Source organism: Salmo salar, chromosome 22 (genome assembly GCF_965601325.2).
Source record: "Salmo salar chromosome 22, fSalSal1, whole genome shotgun sequence".
Classification (NCBI taxonomy): Eukaryota; Metazoa; Chordata; class Actinopteri; order Salmoniformes; family Salmonidae; genus Salmo; species Salmo salar.
In genome coordinates, this window is record NC_138312.1 from 13,765,540 (window position 1) to 13,791,399 (window position 25,860).

General features: G+C 44.0%; 2 protein-coding genes across 3 annotated transcripts; both read right to left on the bottom strand.

Annotated features, from left to right (window-relative positions):
• Positions 1–2,140: 2,140 nt before the first annotated feature.
• On the bottom strand, positions 2,141–6,089 carry cish (cytokine inducible SH2 containing protein). The gene is made up of 3 exons (NM_001141213.1): positions 5,808–6,089; positions 3,260–3,420; positions 2,141–3,072 (listed from the first exon to the last, which is right to left on the bottom strand). The coding sequence occupies exons 1-3, from the start codon at positions 5,825–5,827 to the stop codon at positions 2,576–2,578; spliced, it is 678 nt and encodes a 225-aa protein (NP_001134685.1). The 5' UTR covers positions 5,828–6,089; the 3' UTR covers positions 2,141–2,575.
• Positions 6,090–8,742: 2,653 nt separating this feature from the next.
• On the bottom strand, positions 8,743–25,659 carry LOC106582800 (twinfilin-2). 2 transcript variants are annotated; one of them, XM_014166237.3, is made up of 9 exons: positions 25,335–25,659; positions 14,798–14,976; positions 14,602–14,697; positions 14,366–14,470; positions 14,226–14,240; positions 13,347–13,472; positions 13,034–13,184; positions 10,038–10,159; positions 8,743–9,920 (listed from the first exon to the last, which is right to left on the bottom strand). In XM_014166237.3, exons 1-9 carry the CDS (start codon positions 25,429–25,431, stop codon positions 9,747–9,749), a joined length of 1,065 nt encoding a protein of 354 aa, XP_014021712.1. In that variant the 5' UTR covers positions 25,432–25,659; the 3' UTR covers positions 8,743–9,746. The 2 variants fall into 2 exon arrangements, with proteins under 2 accessions (XP_014021712.1, XP_014021713.1); XM_014166238.3 differs by lacking the exon at positions 14,226–14,240.
• Positions 25,660–25,860: the final 201 nt, after the last annotated feature.

Here is a 25,860-nt window from a genome sequence, read left to right on the forward strand (position 1 = left end):
CATACACCCACACTTTGTTGCTATACTTTCTTGAGTCTCACGTTTCAAACAGGTATATGAACTAAAGTGCTCACTGTTGTCCTCCTCAGGTTTGAGGACATTGCTGCTCTGGATGGGGAGGATGATGGCATGCAAGTGATAAGACACATTCTGACTGGCTCCAAAACTTATCAAACCAGGAGTAAGGCACTGTGTGTTCTATGTGTTTGTGAAGGCCTTAGTGTGTGTTTTTATGTGGACAGTCGTATTATTTTACACACTAAGAAGCTTTCTGCCTATTCACTCCAGTGTCTATTATAAAGCATGTCTCACCACTTCAATCTCTGCTTTACAATGGTTTAATAAGTCTCACTTAATAAGTCTCACTTCACTTAATAAGTCTCACTTCACTGCGTTCTCATTCTCTCCTACAGTCAGTAGCTTAGCGGTTAAGAGTATTGCGCCAGGGCCTCCCGAGTGGCGCATTGGTCTAAGGTACTGCATCGCAGTGCTCGCTGTGCCACTTGAGATTCTTGGTTCGAGTCCAGTCTCTGTTGCAGCCGGCCACGACCGGGAGACCCATGGGGCGGCGCACAATTGTCCCAGCGTCGTCTGGGTTAGGGGAGGGTTTAGCCGGCAGGGATGTCCAATTGCGCACTAGCGACTCCTGTGGCGAGCCGGGCGCAATGCACGCTGACACGGTCGCCAGGTGCACGGTGTTTCCTCCGACACATTGGTGCGGCTGGCTTCTGGGTTAAGTGGGCATTGTGTCAAGAAGCAGAGCGGCTTGGTTGGGTTGTGTTTCGGAGGACGCACGGCTCTCGACCTTCGCCTCTCCCGAGTCCGTATGGGAGTTGCAGCGATGAGACAAGACTGTAACTACCAATTGGACACCATGAAATTGAGGAGAAAAAGGCGTAAAAAAAAAGAGCAAGGCCTGTTAACTCCTAACAACACCTGCTCCCCAGGCGTCGATGACGTCGATTAAGGCAGCCACACCGGCACCTCTCTAACTCAAAGGGGTTGGGTTAAATGCGGAAGACACATTTCGATTGAATGCATTCAGTTGTGCAACTGACTAGGTGTCCCCCTTTTCCTTTCATCCAGCAGTGGGTAGAGGGAAGTGTAGAAGGGTTACACCATGTGCACATGCATCAAGACATCACCAACAGTTCAGGAGTAAATCAAAGACTGCTATATCTTTGTTAGATAACTCCATTTACAAAATCTTGATCAATGAACGTATTCACATTAAATCCCCAATCCATATTCTCTCTGTACCTTACAGTCCTTGTTTCTGCATTTTTTTCAAAAAAGGGAGTGCGACAAAGATAAAGACCGGGACCAGCGTTGAGAGGCTGTATGAGATATGGATCCTGTTCCACTGGCCTCAGGCCAGGCTGCTACAGCCTTAACACCCCCCCTCCCACCACGCCACCACGCCACGTACTGTACACACACACTAAACCCCACAAAAGTTCAAATTCCCCAACCCTCCCAAATACATATTATAGATACATACATTTATACCTGGGACACTAATACCTGGGACACTAATGTGGGTACTAATGTGTGTTTGCATGGCGAGTGAGTGTGATCGTCAGAGTGAGCAGTAGGCTGAAGGCAATTACTGAGAGGGTTTTCTTAGAACCCTCCCTCTCAGAATTTCACCCTCCCAGGAAGCATGCAATAGTTCTAGGAATGAAGTGATTCCCATTCCCCTCCCTCGCTGACTCGCCCACTGACTCAGATTCAGTCTGACACGTTCAATCCAGCCAGCTTCTTCTGCCTCGTAGATCGGCTGGGTACACACCAGTGGAGGAGCTATAGGAGGACGGGCTCATTGTAATGGCTGGAATGGAATAAATGGAACGGTGTCAAACACATCAAATCACATGTTTGATACCGTTCCACTGACTCCATTCCAGCGAATACAATGAGCCCGTCCTCCTATAGCTCCTCCCACCAGCCTCCTCTGGTACACACTTTAACCGGGGGGGGGGGGGGGGGGTTAGTCGCTTTCTGTTATAAAGGTAACTTTAGACGTTGATGTTGCGTAACAACCCAGATTTTTTTCTGTGGCTGTAGGCCTATAAAGCTCTTTGTGGCCATTGACCCATCAAAAGAGAACAGGACATTGAAGACAGAAGCAGTATGACTTATGTTGAATATTATTTTTATAGAAAAAGGGATATGTACAGAGTTGGGGGGTAAAAAATGACCAAAATAAAACATTGAAAATACATCTCACTGGAAAACAATCCTCTGCCACAGCACGAGGGTGGGGAGCATATCCCTCATAGCACGGGGATACGCTACAGTTAGTACCACCTTTTGATTTCCAGTGAATCTCATGCGGCAGGGTTCGCAGAACTCCACTTCCCCCTCTGAGAAATACAAACAATTTCGGAAAGGTTCTTTCCCAGACATGGTCTCATGACCAACCATGTGTCCGATGTAGCTTTATTACTGACCAGTGCAGTGATGCGATTTCCAGCTACCAGGGACCTATTTCTGACAGCGCTCCTCGAGATTTAGTTGAACGGTTTCGTTTAGTTCAGCTCTGCCCTCCATAGGGGTGTAGATCACAGGACCCTCATACCTGGAAGGGATAGTCCTGCAGGAAGCGCACCAGTGGGCGTGGCAGAGGCAGTTGGTCAGGACAGTCTGTGCTGCAGTTGATGGTGAGGCGTGCAAGGTGCTGTAGGGAGGGGAAGGCCTGGGGCTTGTGCAGGGCCCGCTTGAGCTTCAGCAGTACTGTGCTCTCCTGAACTGTCCTCTGGGCAGGCTTGCCACAATGAGTTTCCTCCACCTTCCCCTGCTGCACCTTCCTCCCTGGTCCCACATAGTACTGCACCATGCTAGGAACATCAGGGAAGGACAGAAGGCTGGGTCGGGCTGGCGAGCTGGAGTCTAGCAGAAACCGGGCTCCACTGTACTGGATGCGTATACTGGTGGGGCCACGGGCAGTCCTAACAGACAGGGTCAGCATGTACAGGGGATGGCTGCTGTCTCGAATCAGAAAGGCCCCTTCTGACGCTGTCTGCAGAGCTGCATGGGCCTGACCTGCTGTGATGGCTCCCCAGTACCAGCCTGCAGAGATGGGTCAAAGGTTATTCACTTATTCAATGGTTTAGATTTGAGTGATAGGCCTGTAGTAAACAGTTGGCTGGATGAATTGAAACGCAATTATGAAAAACATTAAAACATGAAACAATGATGGGGTTTCAGGGAGCCTGTTGGACTGAGTTGACATTTTGAACATTGCATTTTGCGTTACCTGAGGTATCAAGGTAGAATGTGTTGTTGGCAATGGTGCGCAGGTCTTTTGTGGGGTCCCACTGCGGAGAGGTGCTGTGAATGCAATGAGGGGAGGAGACGCTCCCTGTCCGCATTCCTAGGTGTCCCTCTGTGGGTGTACCAGACAGTAGTGGTCTAGGGCTGTAAACAAGAGACCACAATAATAAGCACGGGACAAGTGTAGGAAACAGTAGGGGGACACTGGTATATCTAACACGTTTAACCGTTCATTACATTTCCCACTACCCTGTTATAGGATAGTCCTAACACGAGGATAGTCCTAACACGAGGATAGTCCTAACACGAGGATAGTCCTAACACTAAATGTTTGTTTTTGCATCGCTTTTGCACGCACAAAGCTCATCATTTGGGAGTGGTGGCTTTGGAAAACCTCAAATCTCTGCGTTAAATCTGGGACAGCTGCCTGCCTCCCTCCCTTGAACATTGGCCAGACAACGAACCCACACATCAAGCAGTCACAGGCTGTGAGTGCGAATTGATTGAGATGCTCCGCAACAGGTGTTAAGACTGTTAAAATTGGTAGTATTATAATATGAATCCCCATATGTACATATTCAAGCCTACATAAAAAAACTTCAAATGAGAATACCACAAATAGCCATGCACACTTTCTATATGGGGCGCTCTTGAAATGTGGTGGCATTTGCGTCCCTTTGCAACCATAATATATAATATATGCCATTTAGCAGACGCTTTAATCCAAAGCGACTTACAGTCATGTGCATACATTTTACATATGGGTGGCACAGGGAATCAAACCCACAACCCTGGCCTTGCCAACGCCATGCTCTACCAACTGAGCCACACAGGAAAAACACTTTATATTGTTTATATAGAACTGTTTATCAATGATAAAACATATTGCAAATCCTTAATACTGCAAAACTTTATGTTTATGCATTGTTTAAAGACCTTAAGGTAGGCAAATTGGCTTGTCCCAGTTGTGATGTGCAGAGTTATATTGACATGTTTTGGGGATTTCGAGATATCTATTATTTTGAATGCTAGACAGTGAACGGAAGTATTTCATATATTGTACAGATCAATAAAAACAAAGAAGGCTATAAAAATTAAAATAAATTTACTAGTACAATGTCTGTCCCTCAGTATTATGTCATTGGTGTTAGCGCCTTGAACATCACTGATTACAAAGATATACAAGGACCTTGATCATTCTCTCCAGTGGCAAACTTTTATCCGGGGAGGAGTTTTAGTCCAGTCTCCTTTTCAGCTAATTTATCACCTGATTTACTTAAACAAAAGACAGATCTCAATAGGTGGTCCAGGTGTCCTCTGACATGGCACAAGTGGGAGTGGGGGGAAAGGCCGATGACATCAGAAGGCACCTCTTTGTATCTCTTTGAATGGCCTACTGCATGAAGTTTGCACTTGTGCCTAAAAAAAAACACTATTTTGCTGAAAACACATTTGTTTACCCTTAAGTGTGTGTAAATTACTGTATTTGTACATGAGACATTGTTTTTCAACAGGAAAATATTTTTTTAAAAGCTGGAGTGCTTCTTTAATGAAAAATATTAGCTCTTCACATCCTTTTTGCAGGCTTATGTCATAGGTTAGAGGATTTCATAAGTGCTGGTGGGTCTCAATCTAATGTGTTACATGGTGTTAGTCTATTAAATGAAGGGAACTAACATTGTGAGCAACGTTATTACTAATATCACTTTAGTAAATTATTTGTAAAGGATTGATAACCTTAGATTTGAGCATTTGAGGCCTCTATTTCAGAAAATCCGAATGAATCTAAAATGTTTAATGTGTTCTCCTGAGGTTTCCATACATTGGAAACACATTTTCATGTGAATATTCTAAAATCCGCATAAAGAAAAGATGCGCATTTTCCACAGAATCCCCGACCCAACAAGGTCGAAAATCTGTCGATGTGTAACCCTAATTGCTTCTGTGAATCGCTCTTGATAAGAGCGTCTGCTAAATGACTCAAATGTAAAAAGCGTTTCTACCGATATTTCTTTAATGATTAATTTTACAAACAGAAAAGATCCCACCATGTCAAGCGTATTTTGTTTTGTCGACATTTGGAAAGATTACCGACACATTTTCTGTTTCCATCTGGTCTATCGTGACATTTGTTATCCAACATGTAGACTACTTTACGCGCATAAAAAGGTTGGATGGAAACATAGTTAGTGTTACCATCATTGGTGTTACTACTCCTACTGTTAAAACAATATTTGAAAACATTAAGCTAACATATTTACAATATTAGTTTTTTGAGAATGGGAAAAAGTACCCTACCCTACCCTACCCAAATATTTTTTCTTCAAAAATGCCACCATAATTGAAGAACGACCCACATGGATCTTATTCGATGATATTCTGTATGTTTTCTGAGATATATAGCCATACATTATGTTAGATCATATTACGTCGAAGATAAACACTTTTGCCTTTGCCTTTTGGTTTTGAATATCAACATCTAAGCATGGTGTAATTTTCCGTCAAACAGGGACAAAATAATGTGAACTTACCCCTGAACACATAGAATCATGATGGTGAGTCTTCAATACCCCATACTAGTCTAATTCCACAGCGGTTTAACAAAAATAAAGCCGGTCGAAACAAAGGAATGTGTTTATTTTGTTCTGAATGTCCCACGCATCTGTTCAGTGAATAGAGAAGTTGCGTCCGAATATCCCATGTGTTAATAGACTGTCTGTAATTAACTAATTCAAAAGCAATAGAATAAATGTATCATTTAGACAACGAGAATACAGAGCAGCAGTGCGTAGAGTGTTGCCACTAGAATGGGTTTTAAGCGTGTGAAGGAAAGACTGTGGGTTTGGCTTTTAAAATTCGCCAATTCCAAGAATTATATTCTGAGAACTGTTCAGCACACCAGCGCCTCTGACGTCATGCGGAGCTGCCGCCGACCCTGTTATAGTTTGTAAACTCCAGTCCAAACCCTCACATTTTATTTTTTGAAACATGTTACAGCGAATGCCAGTGTAAAAACAAAAAGAAATGGATACTTCCTAGTGACGAGTCTAAATTCCTCATAGTCATGTCATAGCCTTGCGCTATTGCTGCGCTTGTTGCTCTGCTCTCCCAGGAATCGGACTGCACCTTCCCCCTACTTTCCAAGAATCATGGTGCGCTTATCTCCGCCCACTAGGCCTGCTGCAGCCTGCCCTCTACTCATTCTGAGAATTGAGTAATGGGTATGCGGAACTATTGGGCTATTTCCAATAATATACACTGAACAAAAATATAAACGCAACAATTTCAATGATTTTACAGATCATATAAGGAAATCCGTCAATTGAAATACATTTATTAAACCCTAATCTATGAATTTCACATGACTGGGAATACAGATATGCATCTGTTGGTCACAGATGCCTTAAAAATGGAATAACTGGGACCTTTCCAGCCTCCAGGAAGTGTGTACAGATCCTTGCGACATGGGGCCGTGCATTATCATGCTGAAACATAAGGTGATGGCGGCGGATGAATGGCACGACAATGGGCCTCAGGATCTCGTCACGGTATCTCTGTGCATTTAAATTGCCATCGATAAAATGCAATTGTATTCGTTGCCGCAGCTTATGCCTGCCCACACCATAACCCCACCGCCACCAAAAGGCACTCTGTTCACAACGTTGACATCAGCAAACCGCTCGCCCAGTATAGTTGAAACTGGCATTCATCCATCAATCAATCAATCAATCAATCAATCAATCAATCAATCAAATGTATTTATAAAGACCTTCTTACATCAGCTGATGTCACAAAGTGCTGTACAGAAACCCAGCCTAAAACCCCAAACAGCAAGCAATGCAGGTGTAGAAGCACGGTGGCTAGGAAAAACTCTCTATAAAGGCCAGAACCTAGGAAGAAATGTCAGTTGGCTTTTCATAGCCGATCATTCAGAGTATCTCTACCGCTCCTGCTGTCTCTATCCATGAAGAGCACAATTCTCTAGCATGCCAGAGGTCATCGAAGGTGAGCATTTGCCCACTGAAGTCGGTTACGATGCCGAACTGCAGTCAGGTCAAGACCCTGGTGAGGACGACGAGCACACAGATGAGCTTCCATGAGACGGTTTCTGACAGTTTGTGCAGAAATTCTTTGGTTGTGCAAATCCACAATTTCATCAGCTGTCTGGGTGGCTGGTCTCAGATGTCCCGCAGGTGAAGAAGCCGGATGTGGAGGTCCTGGGCTGGTGTGGTTACACATGGTCTGTGGTTGTGAGGCCGGTTGGACGTACTTCCAAATTCTCCAAAATGACATTGAAGGCAGCTTATGGTAGAACAATTAACATTCAATTCTCTGGCAACAGCTCTGGTGGACATTCCTGCAGTCAGCATGCCAATTGCACGCTCCCTCAAAACCTAGGACATTTTGTGGCATTGTGTTGTGTGACAAAAACTGCACATTTTAGAGTGGCCTTTTATTGTACCCAGCACAAGGTGCACCTGTGTAATGATCATGCTGTTTAATCATCTTCTTGATATGTCACACCTGTCAGGTGGGTGGATTATCTTGGCAAAGGAGAAATTCTCGCTAACAGGGATGTATATACAATTCTGGGATCTTTTATTTCAGCTCATGAAACATGGGACTAACACTGTTTCTATTTTTGTTCAGTGTAGATCAGGGATGGGCAACATTGATGGAGGTGGGGGCCACAAGAAATATGAACTTATCATGAGGGGCCACAGTGGCTCGTGGGTCTGCATACCCACAGCCGGACTTGATGCACAATTTTCACAACAACAGATTTTGAAATTGCACCTTGTGTATTCTACTATTCTAACTCTCACCAGTAAATTGAGACCTGGACTGAGTTCCAAAAAGTTGCCCATCGTCTGCTGGAAATACAAGAACAAAAACAAAAAACAAATGATTTTAGGTTTGCCCTGACATTAATTTGCCACAGTGATTTGGTTGGTTATTTGTTCAGTAGGGTAAGCTTTGAAACAAACTGTTGTTAAAGGTCACTGAGTTCTTCTTCCTGCCTGGTCTTACCTAAGGCTTACTAATTGAATCAGGTGTGTTAGTACTGAACTGGAACTGCGTGTCCCCAGGACCAGTGAAGAACAAGGATGTAACGTTAACAACCAACACGTGTCATGTGTAATCGGTCAATATGTCATCATGTGATATATAGATGTTTGAGTTGCCTTTACTAACTAAATTCAATTAAGAAGGAATTCGTAATAACAGGGAATCTGCTCTGTGGTAATTATGCATGACGGCCTACACATGTTGATCGCCTGTGCTTATGTTATAGGAGGCCATTCGCTGCCTCAACAGGCCGGACTAGTGCTGTGGCCTGCAATAGTCTTGTCGGAACACTGCTAGAGACGTGTCATCCCTGTCCCCTCGGCGTGGCCCTAGATGTAACAAGAAGCTATAATGCAATTTGTGCTGTGTTTTTTTTATGACACAACATACAGAAAATAAAAACTATATTTTATTTGGAATTCCTCTCATTAGTATCATCTGTTTATAAAAACGTGTTTGATACAAAACATTTAGTAGCAACAGGCAAGGTATGGACAATACATTAGAAAGACAGGATTCTCCTGTATGTGACATTAGCAATAGAGAAACTTGGCTGAGGTATCTGTAAGACAACCCATTGGTCTTTAATTTCTGTCAGTCCATCTGTGTGTATGTGTAGGATGTTGTGTTTAAGAGTGACACGGAAAGACATTGAGAAAAATCAAGTGAAATCCTTAGTTTTATCCTATAGTTTAGGGTTTTCCAAACTTTTTTACTGGGGAACATCCCCCCCTCCCCCACGCACAAGCAAGCCACATCTACTTCTAAGGGCACAAGCAATGTTCATGAAATTTTGTTGGTTTAAAGCTTATTTCCCATAATTCTATACATTTTGTTATGGGGTGCAGAGAAAGTGTTGCCATTTTAAAACAAATTTCCTGCAATTCTACACATTCTGCCATTTCTTATGTGTGTTCATGTGATATCTGAGTGATTCAAAACATTACAACAAAATCAACGGGCTAAAAAAACCTAGATAAAAAAAACTTTGCTGACATGGCCTAGTTGATCTAAGCATTTCTAACAAGGTATACAGTAAATCGCTCTGAAAGGTCTGAAAACTGCTGATGCACTACCCAATATCGAAATTGCAGAGTAAGTTTAGAGTAAGTTGAAAGCCGGAGTGAGTTCCCCCTGCCGACCCCTCTTCTTTCCCATGCTTACCTTTCGCTCCCCCACAGTTTGGGAACCACTGCTATAGCTGATGTTCACGAATAGCACGTACATTATTGACACATTGTTAAAACACAAGCAAAGGCAGGGGAAAATAAAAATGACAGAAATCCCTCCATGTTCTTCTCCTTTTCCTTCTTCGTGGCCAAACAAGCAGCCAGAGGGCGTGGCAACAGGAGGAGGACTCAGGGAAGGGATGCCGAGACGACCAAGCTCTGTCCCTCTCTCTAGCTTTCCGGCCTGCTCTCCCTAGTCGCTGGGCCCTTGATGAGACGCTTGTTGCCTCTCTTCCCTGCTGGGCCACGAGGCTTGGCGAAGGCCTGCTTGAAGGCCTGCTGCTTAGGATGGACCTCATCATACAGGAACTCCTCTGTCAACTCATCCCCACTGTCAATCTCCATCTGTAAACAGACATAATAACACCGAGTAAATGCACACTTCCACACAGACACCAGAGCAGTATTGTAAAAACTCAAAGACCATATTGTGTATACAACATGTGCATTTCAACTGATTACCTTCTTGGCAACCTCCAGATGGTAATCCTTCTCCACCTCATCCAGCAGTCGACTCTTACAACTGGAGTACAGCATCCGCTCCTTAATGCTACAGCTGTACCCTGGCATGGAGTAGATGAACACTGAGAGGAAGAGAAAGAAGGCAAAGAAAAGATGGGTCGTTCCACCTCAAAAAGCACAAGAAAGAGAGTTGACACCCAATTGTTCTGCTCAGAACGAAATGATAGAAAAATAATTTGGGTTCTAACCCCTGGTTTCAAATGCTACATTTTTTTGCATTTGTGTCACAAATTCAGTGCAAGATGTCACATATATTATAATTTTCACACATTTCCAAATCATCCTAAAGTAACTCAATGATGTTACTTATAGATTGTTTGGACATGAAGCGAATAAAAATGCTATTATAGATACCATTCACTTGCGTTGGATTTGTGCCACAAATACTAAAAAGTTTGGATCCCCATTAGCTTTTGCATCTATTCTTCCTGGGATCCACAAAAAAAAAAATGATACACTGATAGATAAGGACATTCACACAAGGTAAACAAAACCAAAAACATAGGTTGCTGTCATACCTTGTCTATAGACTGCTTACAGGGTAAGGAACCCAATATGTAATTTTGTAATTTGGGTGAACTATCCCTTTAATACCTAATTGCAGGAACAGCACCACCTAGTGGTCAGAACCTGGCAATATCAGGATGTATGATGGGACATACACCTGTCAATGTCTAATTTCTCTAAACAGGGAAAACAAAGCATCACAAAATTCACTGAGAATACATTACAAAGGATGGAAAAACAGTACTCCAAGCCGCAGCTGCATACTACTTGTCAGACATATAGAACTGATACTATATACTAAACTCAGCAAAAAAAGAAATGTCCTCTCATGTCAACTGCGTTTATTTTCAGCAAACTTAACATGTGTAAATATTTGTCTGAACATAACAAAATTCAACAACTGAGACATAAACTGAACAAGTTTCACAGACATGTGACTAACAGAAATGTAATAATGTGTCCCTGAACAAAGGGGGGGTCAAAATCAAAAGTTACAGTCAGTATCTGGTGTGGCCACCGGCTGCATTAAGTACTGCAGTGCATCTCCTCCTCATGGACTGCACCAGATTTGCCAGTTATTGCTGTGAGATGTTACCCTACTCTTCCACCAAGGCACCTGCAAGTTCCCGGACATTTCTGGGGGGAATGTCCCTAGCCCTCACCCTCCAATCCAACAGGTCCCAGATGTGCTCAATGGGATTGAGATCCGGGCTCTTCGCTGGCCATGGCAGAACACTGACATTCCTGTCTTGCAGGAAATCACGCACAGAATGAGCAGTATGGCTGGTGGCATTGTCATGCTGGAGGGTCATGTCAGGATGAGCCTGCAGGAAGGGTACCACATGAGGGAGGAGGATGTCTTCCCTGTAATGCACAGCATTGAGATTGCCTGCAATGACAACAAGCTCAGTCCGATGATGCTGTGACACGCCACCCCAGACCATGACGGACCCTCCACCTCCAAATCGATCCCGCTCCAGAGTACAGGCCTCGGTGTAACGCTCATTCCTTCGACGATAAACGCAAATCCGACCATCACCCCTGGTGAGACAAAACCGCGACTCGTCAGTGAAGAGCACTTTTTGCCAGTCCTGTCTGGTCCAACGACTGTGGGTTTGTGCTCATAGGCAACATTGTTGCCGGTGATGTCTGGTGAGGACCTGCCTTACAACAGGCCTACAAGTCCTCAGTCCAGCCTCTGCCAGCCTATTGCGCACAGTCTGAGCACTGATGGAGGGATTGTGCATTCCTGGTGTAACTCGGGCAGTTGTTGTTGCCATCCTTTACCTGTCCTGCAGGTGTGATGTTCAGATGTACCAATCCTGTGCAGGTGTTGTTACACGTGGTCTGCCACTGCGAGGACGATCAGCTGTCCGTCCTGTCTCAGGCGTCTCACAGTACAGACATTGCAATTTATTGCCCTGGCCACATCTGCAGTCCTCATGCCTCCTTGCAGCATGCCTAAGGCACATTCACGCAGATGAGCAGGGACCCTGGGCATCTTTCTTTTGGTGTTTTTCAGAGTCAGTAGAAAGGCCTCTTTAGTGTCCTAAGTTTTCATAACTGTGGCCATAATTGCCTACCATCTGTAAGCTGTCAGTGTCTTAACGACCATTCCACAGATGCATGTTCGTGAATTGTATATGGTTCATTGAACGAGCATGGGAAACAGTGTTAAAACCCTTTACAATGAAGATCTGTGAAGTTATTTGGATTTTTACGAATTAGCTTTGAAAGACAGGGTCTTGAAAAAGGGACGTTTCTTTTTTTGCTGAGTTTAATTGTTGGGATGGGATTTTGATGGGGTGTGGTGGGTCTATGGATGGCTTTTGTCAATTTATTTGTATTCCTCATGTCTTACTCATTGTTAGAAAAAAGTTGGGTCCAAATCAGATGTTAGGTACTATATTTATTGAATATGATATGAATCTTAGAAATTAAAATGGCCAATTTGGGTGCAATCAATTACCTTCATTTCTCAAAGAACAAATTATATTTCAACAAAATAATGTTGCAGTAATGCTAATCATATCTGTTTCTAACTACAGAAAAGATTTCAGAACAATCTGAGATGGTGGGTGTCATGGCTTGCAGAAATGACATGGAACAACCGAGATATATTTTTGCATTCTAATAGGAGATTGGACCGGCTGTAGGATTGGCCCTCATTGATGTGCTCTCTGTCACCTGGAGTTGCATGTCAAATGGTCCAGGACAACAAAAGCACAAAAGGACAATGCCCAAGCACTAATCAGCCCTTCATCCCTCTGAGGGGCCAAAATGTATAACTCTGTTACAGTCTCCAGAGGACTGACTGTTGAATGTGTGATAGAACAATCCTATAGTATCCATGTTTGGTATCTATGTGAAACTTGTTCACTGAGGATAACTCTGATGCTATCTATATGGATGTATGAGCTCAGACTGACCAACAGATTCCAAGTAGTCCCCTTCATGAGAGTGTTTATAGAGGAAGAAGTGATATCTGGGCGTATCCGTGGGAACCCTGCAAGGCAGCTCACTGGTCTCTGTCGGGTCGGAATGGACCAGCTCTATAGTCTCTTTCTCTGTGTCCAACTTCTGCAACACACAAATATAACACATCTACCACTGAGATGACTGTGTATGGCTCAGTCAGTGTGCTTTGGGTCAGAATACATTGGTCAGTCATGGTGAGAATGTGGCCGCTAGAGATATCAATATTTGTATTTGGTTGGCTAATGGCATTTCTATATGGCTCACCAGCTGTATGTAGTTGATGCTTTTCTGTGCGAGTTGTTGTAGAGCCTGTTTGGCTTCCTCCTGCAGTGGGAAAGCAAGGCCCTGCAGTGTTTGGTGCTTACTCTCCACACTGGTCTCTGTTTTCACCTGCAGGGGTCAGCATACACACTAAATGAGACACCCACGTCATTGCTTGAATGATAATGCAGGGTGACCAAGGTCAGACACAGAATAAAAGACGGTAGTGTTCACATACCTACACAACACATGGGTGTGTAAGGCTCTCTCTCTCCCTCTGCCTCTCTCTCTCTCTCTCTCTCTCCCTCTCTCTCTCTCTCCACCTCTCTCTCTCTCTCCCTGTCTCCCCCTCTCCCCCTATCTCTCTCTCCCTCTCTCCCTGTCTCCCCCTATCTCTCTCCCTCTATCTCTCTCCCTCTATCTCTCTCTCCCTGTCTCCCCCTATCTCTCTCCCTCTCTCTCTCTCTCTCTCTCCACTATCTTTCTCTCCCCCTCTCTCTCTCCCCCCTCTCTCTCCCTCTCCCTCACTCTCTTTCTCTCTCCCCCTCACTCTCCACCTCTCTCTCCCTCTCCCTCTCCAAAGAGGAGGCTAGAGTTATTAATTCCCCTCAAATAATGTTAATCTTGAATTTGGTTTACAATCATTGTTAAAGTTGATACATTCCATTATTTGGGCTGGTGGTTTTTAGTATACTAGGATTAGCAGTTTTCTGTATCCCAGTTGCCAATCATGCAGGGTGACTGTAAAAAGCATGGTCATTATTTAAGGGGAATGTGTGAGCCTCTTTATCTTAACTAACGGGGAAATTCACCGTTCTGTCCTCAGTTTGTGAAAACACACATGGTCACACAGACACAAGCATGCATGTCATAATAACTCACCTGCTTAACCCTTCCCTAGAAAAGTAACGACAACGAATCGTTAGAAACTGAGACACTGGGTGAAAACTGTACACATACACTGTGACTGCAATAAGCTGTGGGGTTGACGACATCACTGTAGGCGATGTTTGTCCCCTCACCTCGTTGATTTTGATTCTCCGCAGCTCCTGTTCAGCAGCTGTGAGTGGGGCAGGGCCAGAGCTGGAGGACACGTGACGCTGGTAGCCCTCGAGACAGATGTCCTCCTAGTGAGAGCAAATAAGAGGCCAGTCATTCAGGAAAGGCTGAGAGCCAACAGTTCTAGCCTCATCATTAGTCATGTGAGACAGAATAACCAAGATGACGTCAAAGGGGTTTCAAATGGCTTCTACTGTACCTCCACTGTGCCAAACATCTCATCCTTCACATGACCACCACCAAACTCTTTCTTCACTGTGGCACGGGTGGCAGCGTACAGCATCTTCTGTCTCACCTGCAGTGGACATCAATGGGTGAATGAGACATGGATCAGTGAAATGTGTTTGCTGTGAACATGAGAATATGTGTGTTGCACTGGTGCAACTTGCACGTACTGGAGATTGGTCAGGAGACCAGGAGATGAAGATCCACTCGTATCCCTGGGCATTCTGGGAGTCGAGGCGGTACAGGATGTAGCAAGGCTCCTGGTCGTCCAGCAGAGGAAGTAGGAAGTGGTCATAGTCCTGGTCCCAGCTCTGTGTCGGCTCTCTGAACGCCCCAAGCACCAGCTGCTCTGAAAAAACAGAGCACAACTCATTACACACCTTGACCCATGCTTCAACCTTTATTATTCAGCTACACACACACACACACCCTTCATCTCTTTCACTTCATGCACTCTTCTGGGGCTCATCTTTCAACCCCTCTCGTGCTTTTTGTCAACACTTTGCTTAAATTAGCCTCAACACCTCAATGAACTATTCATCAGGTGTCGGGATCTAGGATATTAATCTCACTGGTGTATGGAGACCAGCCATTGAGTTGAAACTGTCACTGATGGACAGTGGCCTTGCAGTCCTGTCCTCGATGGCAGTTTTAGCAAATCCTCTCTCAATAATGTTTATAACATCTGAAAAGAGTGTCACGAAATGATCCAGGGTCACTTAGTTTGGCATGCACAACAACAGAGGAGCTTCTGTGTTTAAAATGTGATCCGTTGGTGGTATTTACTAGAAATCTTTCACTAATTGCTAGGACTATCAAATGAGGTCACAGACAAGAATGCACACATACACTCACGAAGAATAACGTAACAACATCCAACCACAAACAGAGGATCAAAACATGAAGGCAAGTGCACACATGCCCATTCTTCAACCTGCATACACACATAGACCAAAAGTCCAATGTCCTTGAGGGGTGCAGGGGGATTTCTTGACCATCTATCACTGCAGTTGCTATTCTGAGCCCCAACGCATTCCAACTATCAGCACAGACACATACTTTCCATCAGCCAGTCACACACACGCACGTTTTGTTCTTCTATCCTCATGGGGACATAAAATGTATTTCCATTCCAAATCCTAGTTTCCCTAACCCCTGACCCAAACCCTAAACCCTTATTTTAACCCTAAATTAACCCTAAACTAAAAATACCCTTTGTCCTCATGGGAACGTGGGAAATGTCCCCATGAGATAGAATTTTCCTTGTTTAACTATCCTTGTACGGACTATTGGGGATTTTAGATTGTGGAACCAACCCCCACACCGATACCCCCCCCCCCCACACACATATATATTTTGTCATATTGCTGAGAGTTGTCTGAGGATAGTATTGAGTGACCAGCTACTAAGGACCAGTGTTGTAGGACTCGAGATCTCGAGTCCAGTCTCGAGACCACATATTAAGTGTCTCGGGCTTGTCTCGGTGTCGGATACATTTATACTTGGTCTTAAATCGGTCTCGGACAGTGAGGACACATAATTTCTTCCTGAGACCAGCGGAGAAAAAAACTAAATTATCCTCTTCCATTCAGTCAGCTCATAAAACTGCTTCGCCAGGTCAAATATATACACTTATTGAAAGATGAATCTATTACAGACATGTTTGGCAGTGGCAAACCTATAGGCCTTCAGTGTGTGACACGTTCGTGATTCTGAAAGGACAGCAACCGTAATACCAGCTCACTCATGTAGTGAGTAATGCACTTGTTGTAAAACCCAAAGGACCAGTGGTGTAGTGGAGGGTATAGGCAGGTATACGCTGTATACCCAATTTGTTTTCAATGGGCACTTCTTAATCCCTACTGGTGTTTATCAAAGTAGTGTAGTAGAGGCAGTGGCGACCCATCATTCGGGGCAGAGACCCACTTGTTTTGCATGTTATTTTGGCATTAATACGTGTCACATATCAGTTTGCAAACAATATCAAAAAATGTAATCATAATTTAGTTAATAAAGCCACATACTCAAGAAAACAAAAAAGAGACCATGTTTGTAAGGCAGCTCCAAAATGCAGGTGGGTAGGGGTTGGTAATGTTCTCTAGTTGCACCGGGATTGGCTCAGTGTTCTGTCACTCATGGGGACACTAAGTCACCACAAAATCTACGGGTAGAGCTAAAAAATTCAAGCCCCTTAGGTGCTACCATAGAGTTACATTAGCAGTGTCCATCCAAAAAGGCTCAAGGTCATTGGCCACAGATAAAATGACGTCAAATCACGTTATATCTACCGTGATTTGATTGTACTGATCATGTCAACATCATATTTTCATAATCTTATCTAGCAAGCTAGCAGTCGTCATCATGAATCAAGTTGACAATCTACTGGCAAATCCTTTTCAATCCTTGTCATATGAAAATAAATAATGAAGAGAAATTAATAATAAAACGTATCAGTGCTCATCGGCCATTGGACATCAACATTACAAAATGAAATTGCAAAATCAATAATGAGTGGTTTGGAAGGAATCAGTGGCTAACTGCAAGCATTGCAAAGCAATCACTAGCCTGCTATTCAGTGGAATGGGTGTTTGGTCCAAGTCTGGGTTTAAGGGTCTCTTTTCCAAACTTAAAAGGATAAAGATTTAACATTGGCCATGCTGTCAATCCAGCATGACTTCTGCCACGCTCAAAACAACTGGAAACTTGGAAGTGGGAAATCTCAGACTTCAGTCAGTTCAAGCCAACTGAGAACTCTGAAAAAATTTTGCTCCGAATAGGAATATAACTTTTGAATGGTCATCCAACTCGGAATTGCAAGTCGGGAACCTGGGCCCTCTTTCTAGAGCTCTGACCTGAAGATCACTGACGTCATCATGATTCGACCTTGTTTTTTTTCTCAAGTTCCCAGTTGAATGCCAGACTTTGATGACAAAATTTGCCCACGAAGGACTGCCGCGCCACCTTCCTGTTCAAGTGAGCACAGCACAACAAGGTAAGTCCAAAAATGTATTGCATGCTGCTGCATAAATTATGTAATATTCCAGGGAGATATGTATACTGTAGCTAAGAAAGTAATACTAAGTGTATGTTGAGTAGTAAGCTGTTAGTATCCCATGTGCCTCTACCTAATAATCTGGTCCCTTTGCCCTTTAGCTTACTATTCTTACTTGGTGGTGCACATGTAGCCTATAGCTTGTTTTAGAGAAATGTAATAATCAAATATATTTATCCTACGGTTCTTACTTGGTGTACAGGGAGAATACTGTAAGAAAGGCCCATGTTCCGAATTCTGTCGTAGTACATTTCAAAAGTGCTGAACATATAGTTAAATTGACCAAGTCCATCCTAGCGCGCTCATGTCTTAATCAAAATTACGGATTGCCTCTTATCCACTTGTCGTCTCCTTATGCCATAGTTTGTACATCTCAATTGTCATTAGAAACCACATTTGTTTAAGCAAGTCAGCCATATCCGCTATGTTTTTTTAAATGCAGTAAATGAGGTTGAATGAACTGTTTCGCTGTCAGACAAGGCTCCGCTGATATCCAGGTGTAGCAGTGGTAAATTATTGGGACTGCTGTTGAGACTCTGCTGTTGGGACAGCTTTATGTGTAGGCCCAAACAGTTTGTGGCCACCGTTTGTCACCCTTATAGTGCAATGAACCTATTGTTTAGTGTTGTGGCTTTGCCGGCATGCATCTAAAACAATTATTTTTGAGTTTGCCTCACCAAGATTTACATGCTAAAATAACCAATGAGTGGAGGTATACGACTTATCAATGATGTAGTACAGTAGAGAAATCATGCACAAAGTAGCCTACACAATCGCAAAGTATGTGAAATATATTCACATGCGCGACACACACATAGCCTAGTTTCAGTGGAATATCATCTGCAGGCAGCAAGAGTATGCAGCTCTCAACTGGTTTTGGCATGAAGCAGCTCACAGAAGAATGACATCAGTAGCCGGTAGGGTAGGAAAGACATTTCAATTTATGATATCTACCAGTAAATGCTAACTAAGGAAACAATGGGTATGCAAACCAGGTATTGAAAAAGTGTATTCTGAAGTGTTGGTTAGGCTATTTGTGATGCACAATTGTCATTATGCGCTGTTTGCATCAGGGGGCGTATACAGTACATACATGGATAGGCCTGGGTGGACACTGGGGAGCCGGGCCCTGATAGGCCCACCCAATCTGAAACAAGATATGAAACAAACAGACAATCCTAATATCTGTAAAAAAAAAAAAAAAAATCCCAGTTAATGCTACAAAACCAAATTTATAAAAGGTTTTAAAAATAGGTTATATTTGTCTCAATGTTCCAACACTAAGGCATTGTTGGCAGAATAGATGTATGGAGTTCAATGCATGATTAATATAATTCACCAATACATTGCTATCAGGTTGTAAATCACAGCTGGCCTGGTACATTGTTTGCTGCCTCCATTCGGGATGCACTGTTTCAGTTTCAATGACTCAATATTCTGGACAAAAACGGACGAATGTAACTAAGGCTGGGAATGTCAATACAGTCAAAATAGCAAGGGCAATGATCACAAGTCAGTCATAACGTAGATAATAGGCTAGCGTATCTATTTATGTAGCAAGCTAAAAACACGGAGCCTAACGTTAGCTAGATAGTTGGCTAGGAGGATGTCATGTCATGCCATTGGAGGAGTGGGTGAGTAACTGACTTTTTCCCCTCATGTAGTTTTTCGGTGACTATACACAGCTAGAGATGCAGATGTCATTTGGTTAGCTAGCAAGAACTTGAGCTACTGTTATCCAGTTAGCATATCTCTTGCGTTCGCAAATTCACTCTGGCTATCTACCACTCTGGCTATCTACTCCGATATCAGAGCACTCTTGTCTGAGTGTGCCAGAGTGCAGAAATACTGATGAATTTACGAATGCGCAACACCCACTGAATATGACCAGTGTCAGTAAACATAGGCAAAAAAAGGTAATAGTTAGTCAAGAACGCTCCAGATAACATGTAAACAGCCTAACCAGCTCTGCTACAAGAGTAAAATAGTCAGAGTGAGGTGTTCTCTTATTTGTGTGTGGATGTAGCTAGCTAGCAAACTAGCCAACTTTAGCCAGTTAGCTTGGGTGCTTGGTTGGGACAAGCATGTATTGGCAGGCAAGCTGCAGAAAGATGAGGAGGCTACAGTTCCCCATCGTTTATCAGTGCAATTTTGACAGCCAACTAGCTGAAAAAGTTTGAGAGAGTTTATCTAATGTTCCTTCGTTAGATTTGAGCTCATCTTGCTGATGTTGTTGTTGATGTGCATAACTGAGGCAGAGAGAGCCTACCTTTTCATGGTTGTTTGATCAATATAACTGTGAAGTTCCCAAATGTAAGATGTTTATATATTTGCAGAAATCCATTCAGGTGTATTTTGTGGCTTTTGGCGAATGCGTTCTAATGATCTAAAGCCATGCTGTTGCTACTACCTGTGAACACACAGTTCAGTTCAAAGTAAATGATGGCAGGCCCATGTGGCAAAAGCCTACTGTGGCTCTGATTGGCTATAATGCATCGGTCTGTGTAGACTCCGGTCCTGGACAAGACATGTTTATATTCGGTTTTATTTACTGCAGTGTCTATTAGTTGTCCAAACGCATGGCCACTTTCCCACTCTATATTGCTATAGAGTTTTCACAAATGCCTTAGTATACATAATTCCCAAACATTCTAAGAATTTATGAAAACGTGAAAATTACCATTTAAGTGGTTGTTTATTCAAATTTTGTCATATTCTTCCTGGGGGGTGTATATGAACATATTTGAATAAGATTCATGTTGCTAAAATGCTGTCAGTTTCACTTTAAATGCAACAATGTTTCACACACAAGTTATTTTCAAAGAGATGGCTAACAACAGCAAGTGCGCTGCAAAAAAACCTACAGTTCCACTCACCACACGATAATCATTTGAAACTTAACTTTTTGTTGAAAGTTATTCTTGAAAAGGGAGAAGCTAACAAATTAGCAACAACATCCTCTTTGATAACGCCTGCTGCAGCCGCTGCAAACTAGCTGACAACAAAAGCTAGCTAACTATCTAGGTAGACTGTGGGAAAACTACTGCTCGCTATTGCGCAGTGACCTGTTGGCCTTCAAGAACGTAGAAGTTTGCGTACATTTTTGTAAAAATGGTCCCACACATTAAGTCAAAATGTGATTGGTTGATTCCACTGTCACTCCAAAATGGTGCCCTAATACCTACAGTAGATAAAGATACCTTTATCTACTGTAGCTTCTGATGGCCTAGCCAATGGCTGACTTAGCTAACTAGATTTATCTCCCCAGAGACCAGCAAAGAAAAATCCTGACTGGATATTTTTTTCTCTTCAGTGTTACTGTTTCCTTCCCAAGCACAAATGGAGGAGATTAAATCAGAACACCATTGAAAATAATAATCGAATAATATTTTTTTTTAAAAACCTTACAAGCGGACTACACCGCTCGCGTCGCGTGCGCGCGCATTGCAAAATAAAATACATTTAGAAATCTAAATTATTCAATTGTTGCACCCACACTACTCACTCGCGTCAACGAGCGTCTGCGTTGCCAAGGGCTAAAATAGAAGTCAGTTCTATTTGTGACGCAGATCGCGCTGCAAGTCCTGCCTCTCCCATCTACTCATTGGTTTATGGAAGCAGGTACCCACGTGGCATCTCCTCATTGGTTATAACCACGTGGGTGACTGAAAGACGAACGAGGTCGGTGGTGGTAATGCACCTAATTTATGAAAGTTGCCAATCGCAATATAAAGTCAAGAGAAGAAAAAGCCTGGAAGGAGGAGAGATGACTAGAAACGATTCGGTTGAACGGTTTTCTGTGTGGATTAATTGGCGGAGTAGAGGACGTTGTGCATTTCAGGTAAAATAACAACTAAATGTTTATATCCCAGGACAAATTATCTAGTAACAGCAAGCTAGCTAAATAGGACAAATTAGCTAGCAAGTGCAAGCTAGCTAGCTAAATTGCCATAAATGTTTAATGCTTTTCGATCTGTCCCGTGTCGTGATCGAGTTTGGTGTGGGGGGACAAAATAAATGTATGCACGATGGCGCACACGCGCAGCCGGTTTGGGTTCCGTGTTAGCCCTTCTCTGAAGGCACAGAAGGCCCATTGTTCCCCACTGTGTTTGGGTTAGTAATTTTCCCTCAGCATGCATTTTTCTGAAGAATCCATACATTGTTCTGAAATATGAACACATAAATACTGGACATTTTTTACTCTTATTATGGTGATGATTTGACAAAATTACAATCCTGGTCTTGAATTGGGCTCGCATTTTTCTGGTCTCGGTCTTCACTCGGTCTTGGACCCCTTGTCCCCCTCCCCATCTCGGTCTTGACTCGGTCTCGGCCCCCTCCGGTCTTGGTCTTGACTCGGACTTGATTTGCTCTGGTCTTGGTCTTGAATCGGTCTCGCTTTAGGTGGTCTCGAACACAACACTGCTAAGGATACCAGACTACTGAGAGAACATGTGACCTATGAAACCAGTCAATGAAATAACAGAAACACAAATGACATACTTAGCCAGCGCACAGGGTGACGACAATGTAAGATATTCTCTTTCAACATCGGCATAAAAATATGAGTGAACACCGGGATACAACATGGTACCTACCACTCCATGTATGCCTATCAGCCGATTAGCCCAGTGACAGCCCCAAAAAGCCCAATAGCCCAGTAACAGCCCCAAAAAGCCCAATAGCCCAGTAACAGCCCCAAAGAGCTTAATAGCCCAGTAACAGCCCCAAAGAGCCTAATAGCCCAGTGACAGCCCCAAAGAGCCTAATAGCCCAGTGACAGCCCCAAAGAGCCCAATAGCCCAGTGACAGCCCCAAAGAGCCCAATAGCCCAGTGACAGCCCCAAAGAGCCCAATAGCCCAGTGACAGCCCCAAAGAGCCTAATAACCCAGTGACAGCCCCAAAGAGCTTAATAGCCCAGTGACAGCCCCAAAGAGCCTAATAGCCCAGTAACAGCCCCAAAGAGCCTAATAGCCCAGTGACAGCCCCAAAGAGCCTAATAGCCCAGTGACAGCCCCAAAGAGCCCAATAGCCCAGTGACAGCCCCAAAGAGCCCAATAGCCCAGTGACAGCCCCAAAGAGCTTAATAGCCCAGTGACAGCCCCAAAAAGCCCAATAACCCAGTGACAGCCCCAAAGAGCCCAATAGCCCAGTAACAGCCCCAAAGAGCCTAATAGCCCAGTGACAGCCCCAAAAAGCCCAATAGCCCAGTGATAGCCCCAAAAAGCCCAATAGCCCAGTGACAGCCCCAAAGAGCCCAATAGCCCAGTGACAGCCCCAAAGAGCCCAATAACCCAGTGACAGCCCCAAAAAGCCCAATAGCCCAGTGACAGCCCCAAAGAGCCCAATAGCCCAGTGACAGCCCCAAAAAGCCCAATAGCCCAGTGACAGCCCCAAAGAGCCCAATAGCCCAGTGACAGCCCCAAAAAGCCCAATAGCCCAGTAACAGCCCCAAAGAGCCCAATAGCCCAGTGACAGCCCCAAAGAGCCCAATAGCCCAGTGACAGCCCCAAAGAGCCCAATAGCCCAGTGACAGCCCCAAAAAGCCCAATAGCCCAGTGACAGCCCCAAAGAGCCCAATAGCCCAGTGATAGCCCCAAAAAGCCCAATAGCCCAGTGACAGCCCCAAAAAGCCCAATAGCCCAGTGACAGCCCCAAAAAGCCCAATAGCCCAGTGACAGCCCCAAAAAGCCCAATAGCCCAGTGACAGCCCCAAAAAGCCCAATAGCCCAGTGACAGACCCAAAAAGCCCAATAGCCAAGTGACAGCCCCAAAAAGCACAATAACCCAGTAACAGCCCCAAAAAGCAGCAGACAGACAGGAGACCTCAAACAGGATATAAAAAACTGTCCAGAAAAACTTTTAAGACAGTGTCACTGTACCCCTCTTGCATACTGGGCTCCTGAGTGGGCAGCGGTCTAAGGCACTGCATTTCAGTGCAAGAGGCGTCACTACAGTCTCTGGTTGGATTCCAGGCTGTATTACATCCGGCCGTGATTGGGAGTCCCATAGGGCGGCACACACTTATTTACAATGACGGGTTTGGCCGTCATTGTAAATAAGAATTTGTTCTTAACTGACTTGCCTAGTTAAATAAAGGGGAAATAAAAATAAATAAAAAATCCTTGCCTGACTGTTGGCCCATAGGCCTCCTGGAAACAAGCCCAGACATCAGAGTCTAGACACAGCCCTTAAACTACCCAGAGACAACCCAAAAAAGAGCCAGACACCACATCCATATCAGTCAGAAAGTCTCAGATGACTACAATATGACAAATGGCCCAGATAGAGTGTCAGTAGGCCCAGACAAGATGTCCCAAACAAAATGTAAACATCCCAGATGTACATCATGAAATGTCCTGTTGCCTCATGGTCTGTTTCACACATGCACAGTCTGGCACATAGAATGAATGCCTTTCACACAGCTAATGAACAGCTGCACTACCTACATGGTAATTCTTATTGGAAAACAAATCATGATGTCTAATGAATGTTATATTTATTGATTGCACCTCAGGTGCTGAGGTGCAATCAACAGGTGTTGTCATGGGCATCATTAGACAGTGAGTCCAATGAGGGCTCAGATCATATTTTCCATAACCCTTCTGAATGAGAGTTCAATGTAACTTCATATCTCAACTGGATCATATAAACCTTGACAACATGCCGACCATTACAAAGTTGAGTAAAGCTGTCAGTCTCTCTTGCAATCCCTTTCATCAGACATCATCTGACCAAACACATGTGGCCACAGTTACCCAACACATTGTGAAATGTTTGTTTTTTGTTCAACTCAATGACATCTCCATTAACATCATACACACAATTTAGGGACTGAACAGCAGAACAACAAACAACATACCAGGCGGTGTCAGAGGAAGGCCTAAAGAATTGCCAAAGCCTTCAGCCACCCAAGCCAAAGACGGTTTACTCTGCTACCATCGGGCAAACAGTACCAGAGCATCATCTCTCGGACCTGTAGGCTCCGAGACAGCTTCTACCCCCAAGCCATAAGACAGCTATATTGTTAATCAAATGGTTACCCGTCTATCTGTATTGACCCTACCTGTGCACACTCACAATACTATACACTCGCATACACTACACTGGCACTCTCACACAAACTCACACACACATACCGACACCGCACACACACACACACACACGTGCGCGGCTGCTGTTCTTTCTTTTACTGTTATTATTATCTATCCTGATGCCTAGTCACTTTACCCTGCCTTGTACATATCTACCTCAAATACCTTGTACCTCTGCACAGTGATATGGTACTTCCTGTATATAGCTTCATTCTTGTGTATTTTATTGAGTTACTATTTTTAACTCTGCATCATTGGGAAGGGCCTGTAAGTAAGCCTTTCACGGGAAAGTCTACACCTGTTGCATTCGGCGCATGTGACAAATAAAATTTGATTCGATTTTTGGGTTAACTCTCACACACACCTTCACAAATACACACATCCTAATACAAACACACAGTTAGAACAATTTAATCACATAATAGGTTAAATAATTAAAGTTATCAATTTAATATAGATCTTATGTCAACTCTGCCTGACCAAGATCCCTCCAGTCCTGCCAAGATCCCTCCCTCCCGCCCCTGGCTCCTGACCCAACCACTGTCCCCTGGGTTACTCACCGTCCTGGATCCGCACCTGGATGAGGCGGACAGCTCCACCCCTTGCTCTGGCCAAGAACTCCCTTAGTTCCGGCGTCACAACAAGAACCAGAAACATTGTGGGTCAGCAAGAAGTCTGTCCCACCCTCCGGGTGCTATAGGGGCGAGGGGTTGAGAGACAGAGACGGTAGAGCCAAGCCAAGTCCCAGAGCGGACGGTGGAGATTCAGCCCAGACAAAGAGAGACACAATGAGATAACCTGTGGCAATAAAAGCGCTGATAAAGCCTGTCTAAGTGTCTGAAATCGCTGCGTGAGTGTATGAGGTCTTTGAGTGAGTGGGACAGTATGAGAGGGGGACACAGCTCGAGTAACTGGGGCAGGATCATGTGCGTTCAGAGAGGGAACCTGATCCCCTCTCTCCCAAATTTAGCTGCCACTGACTGTGCTCCCCACCCCCACCCCACCATGGTCTGCTTGAGAGACGAAAAAGTGACCCGAAAACCTTATAATCACACTCACCTGAGCCCCTGACCCAGTGACATTTCT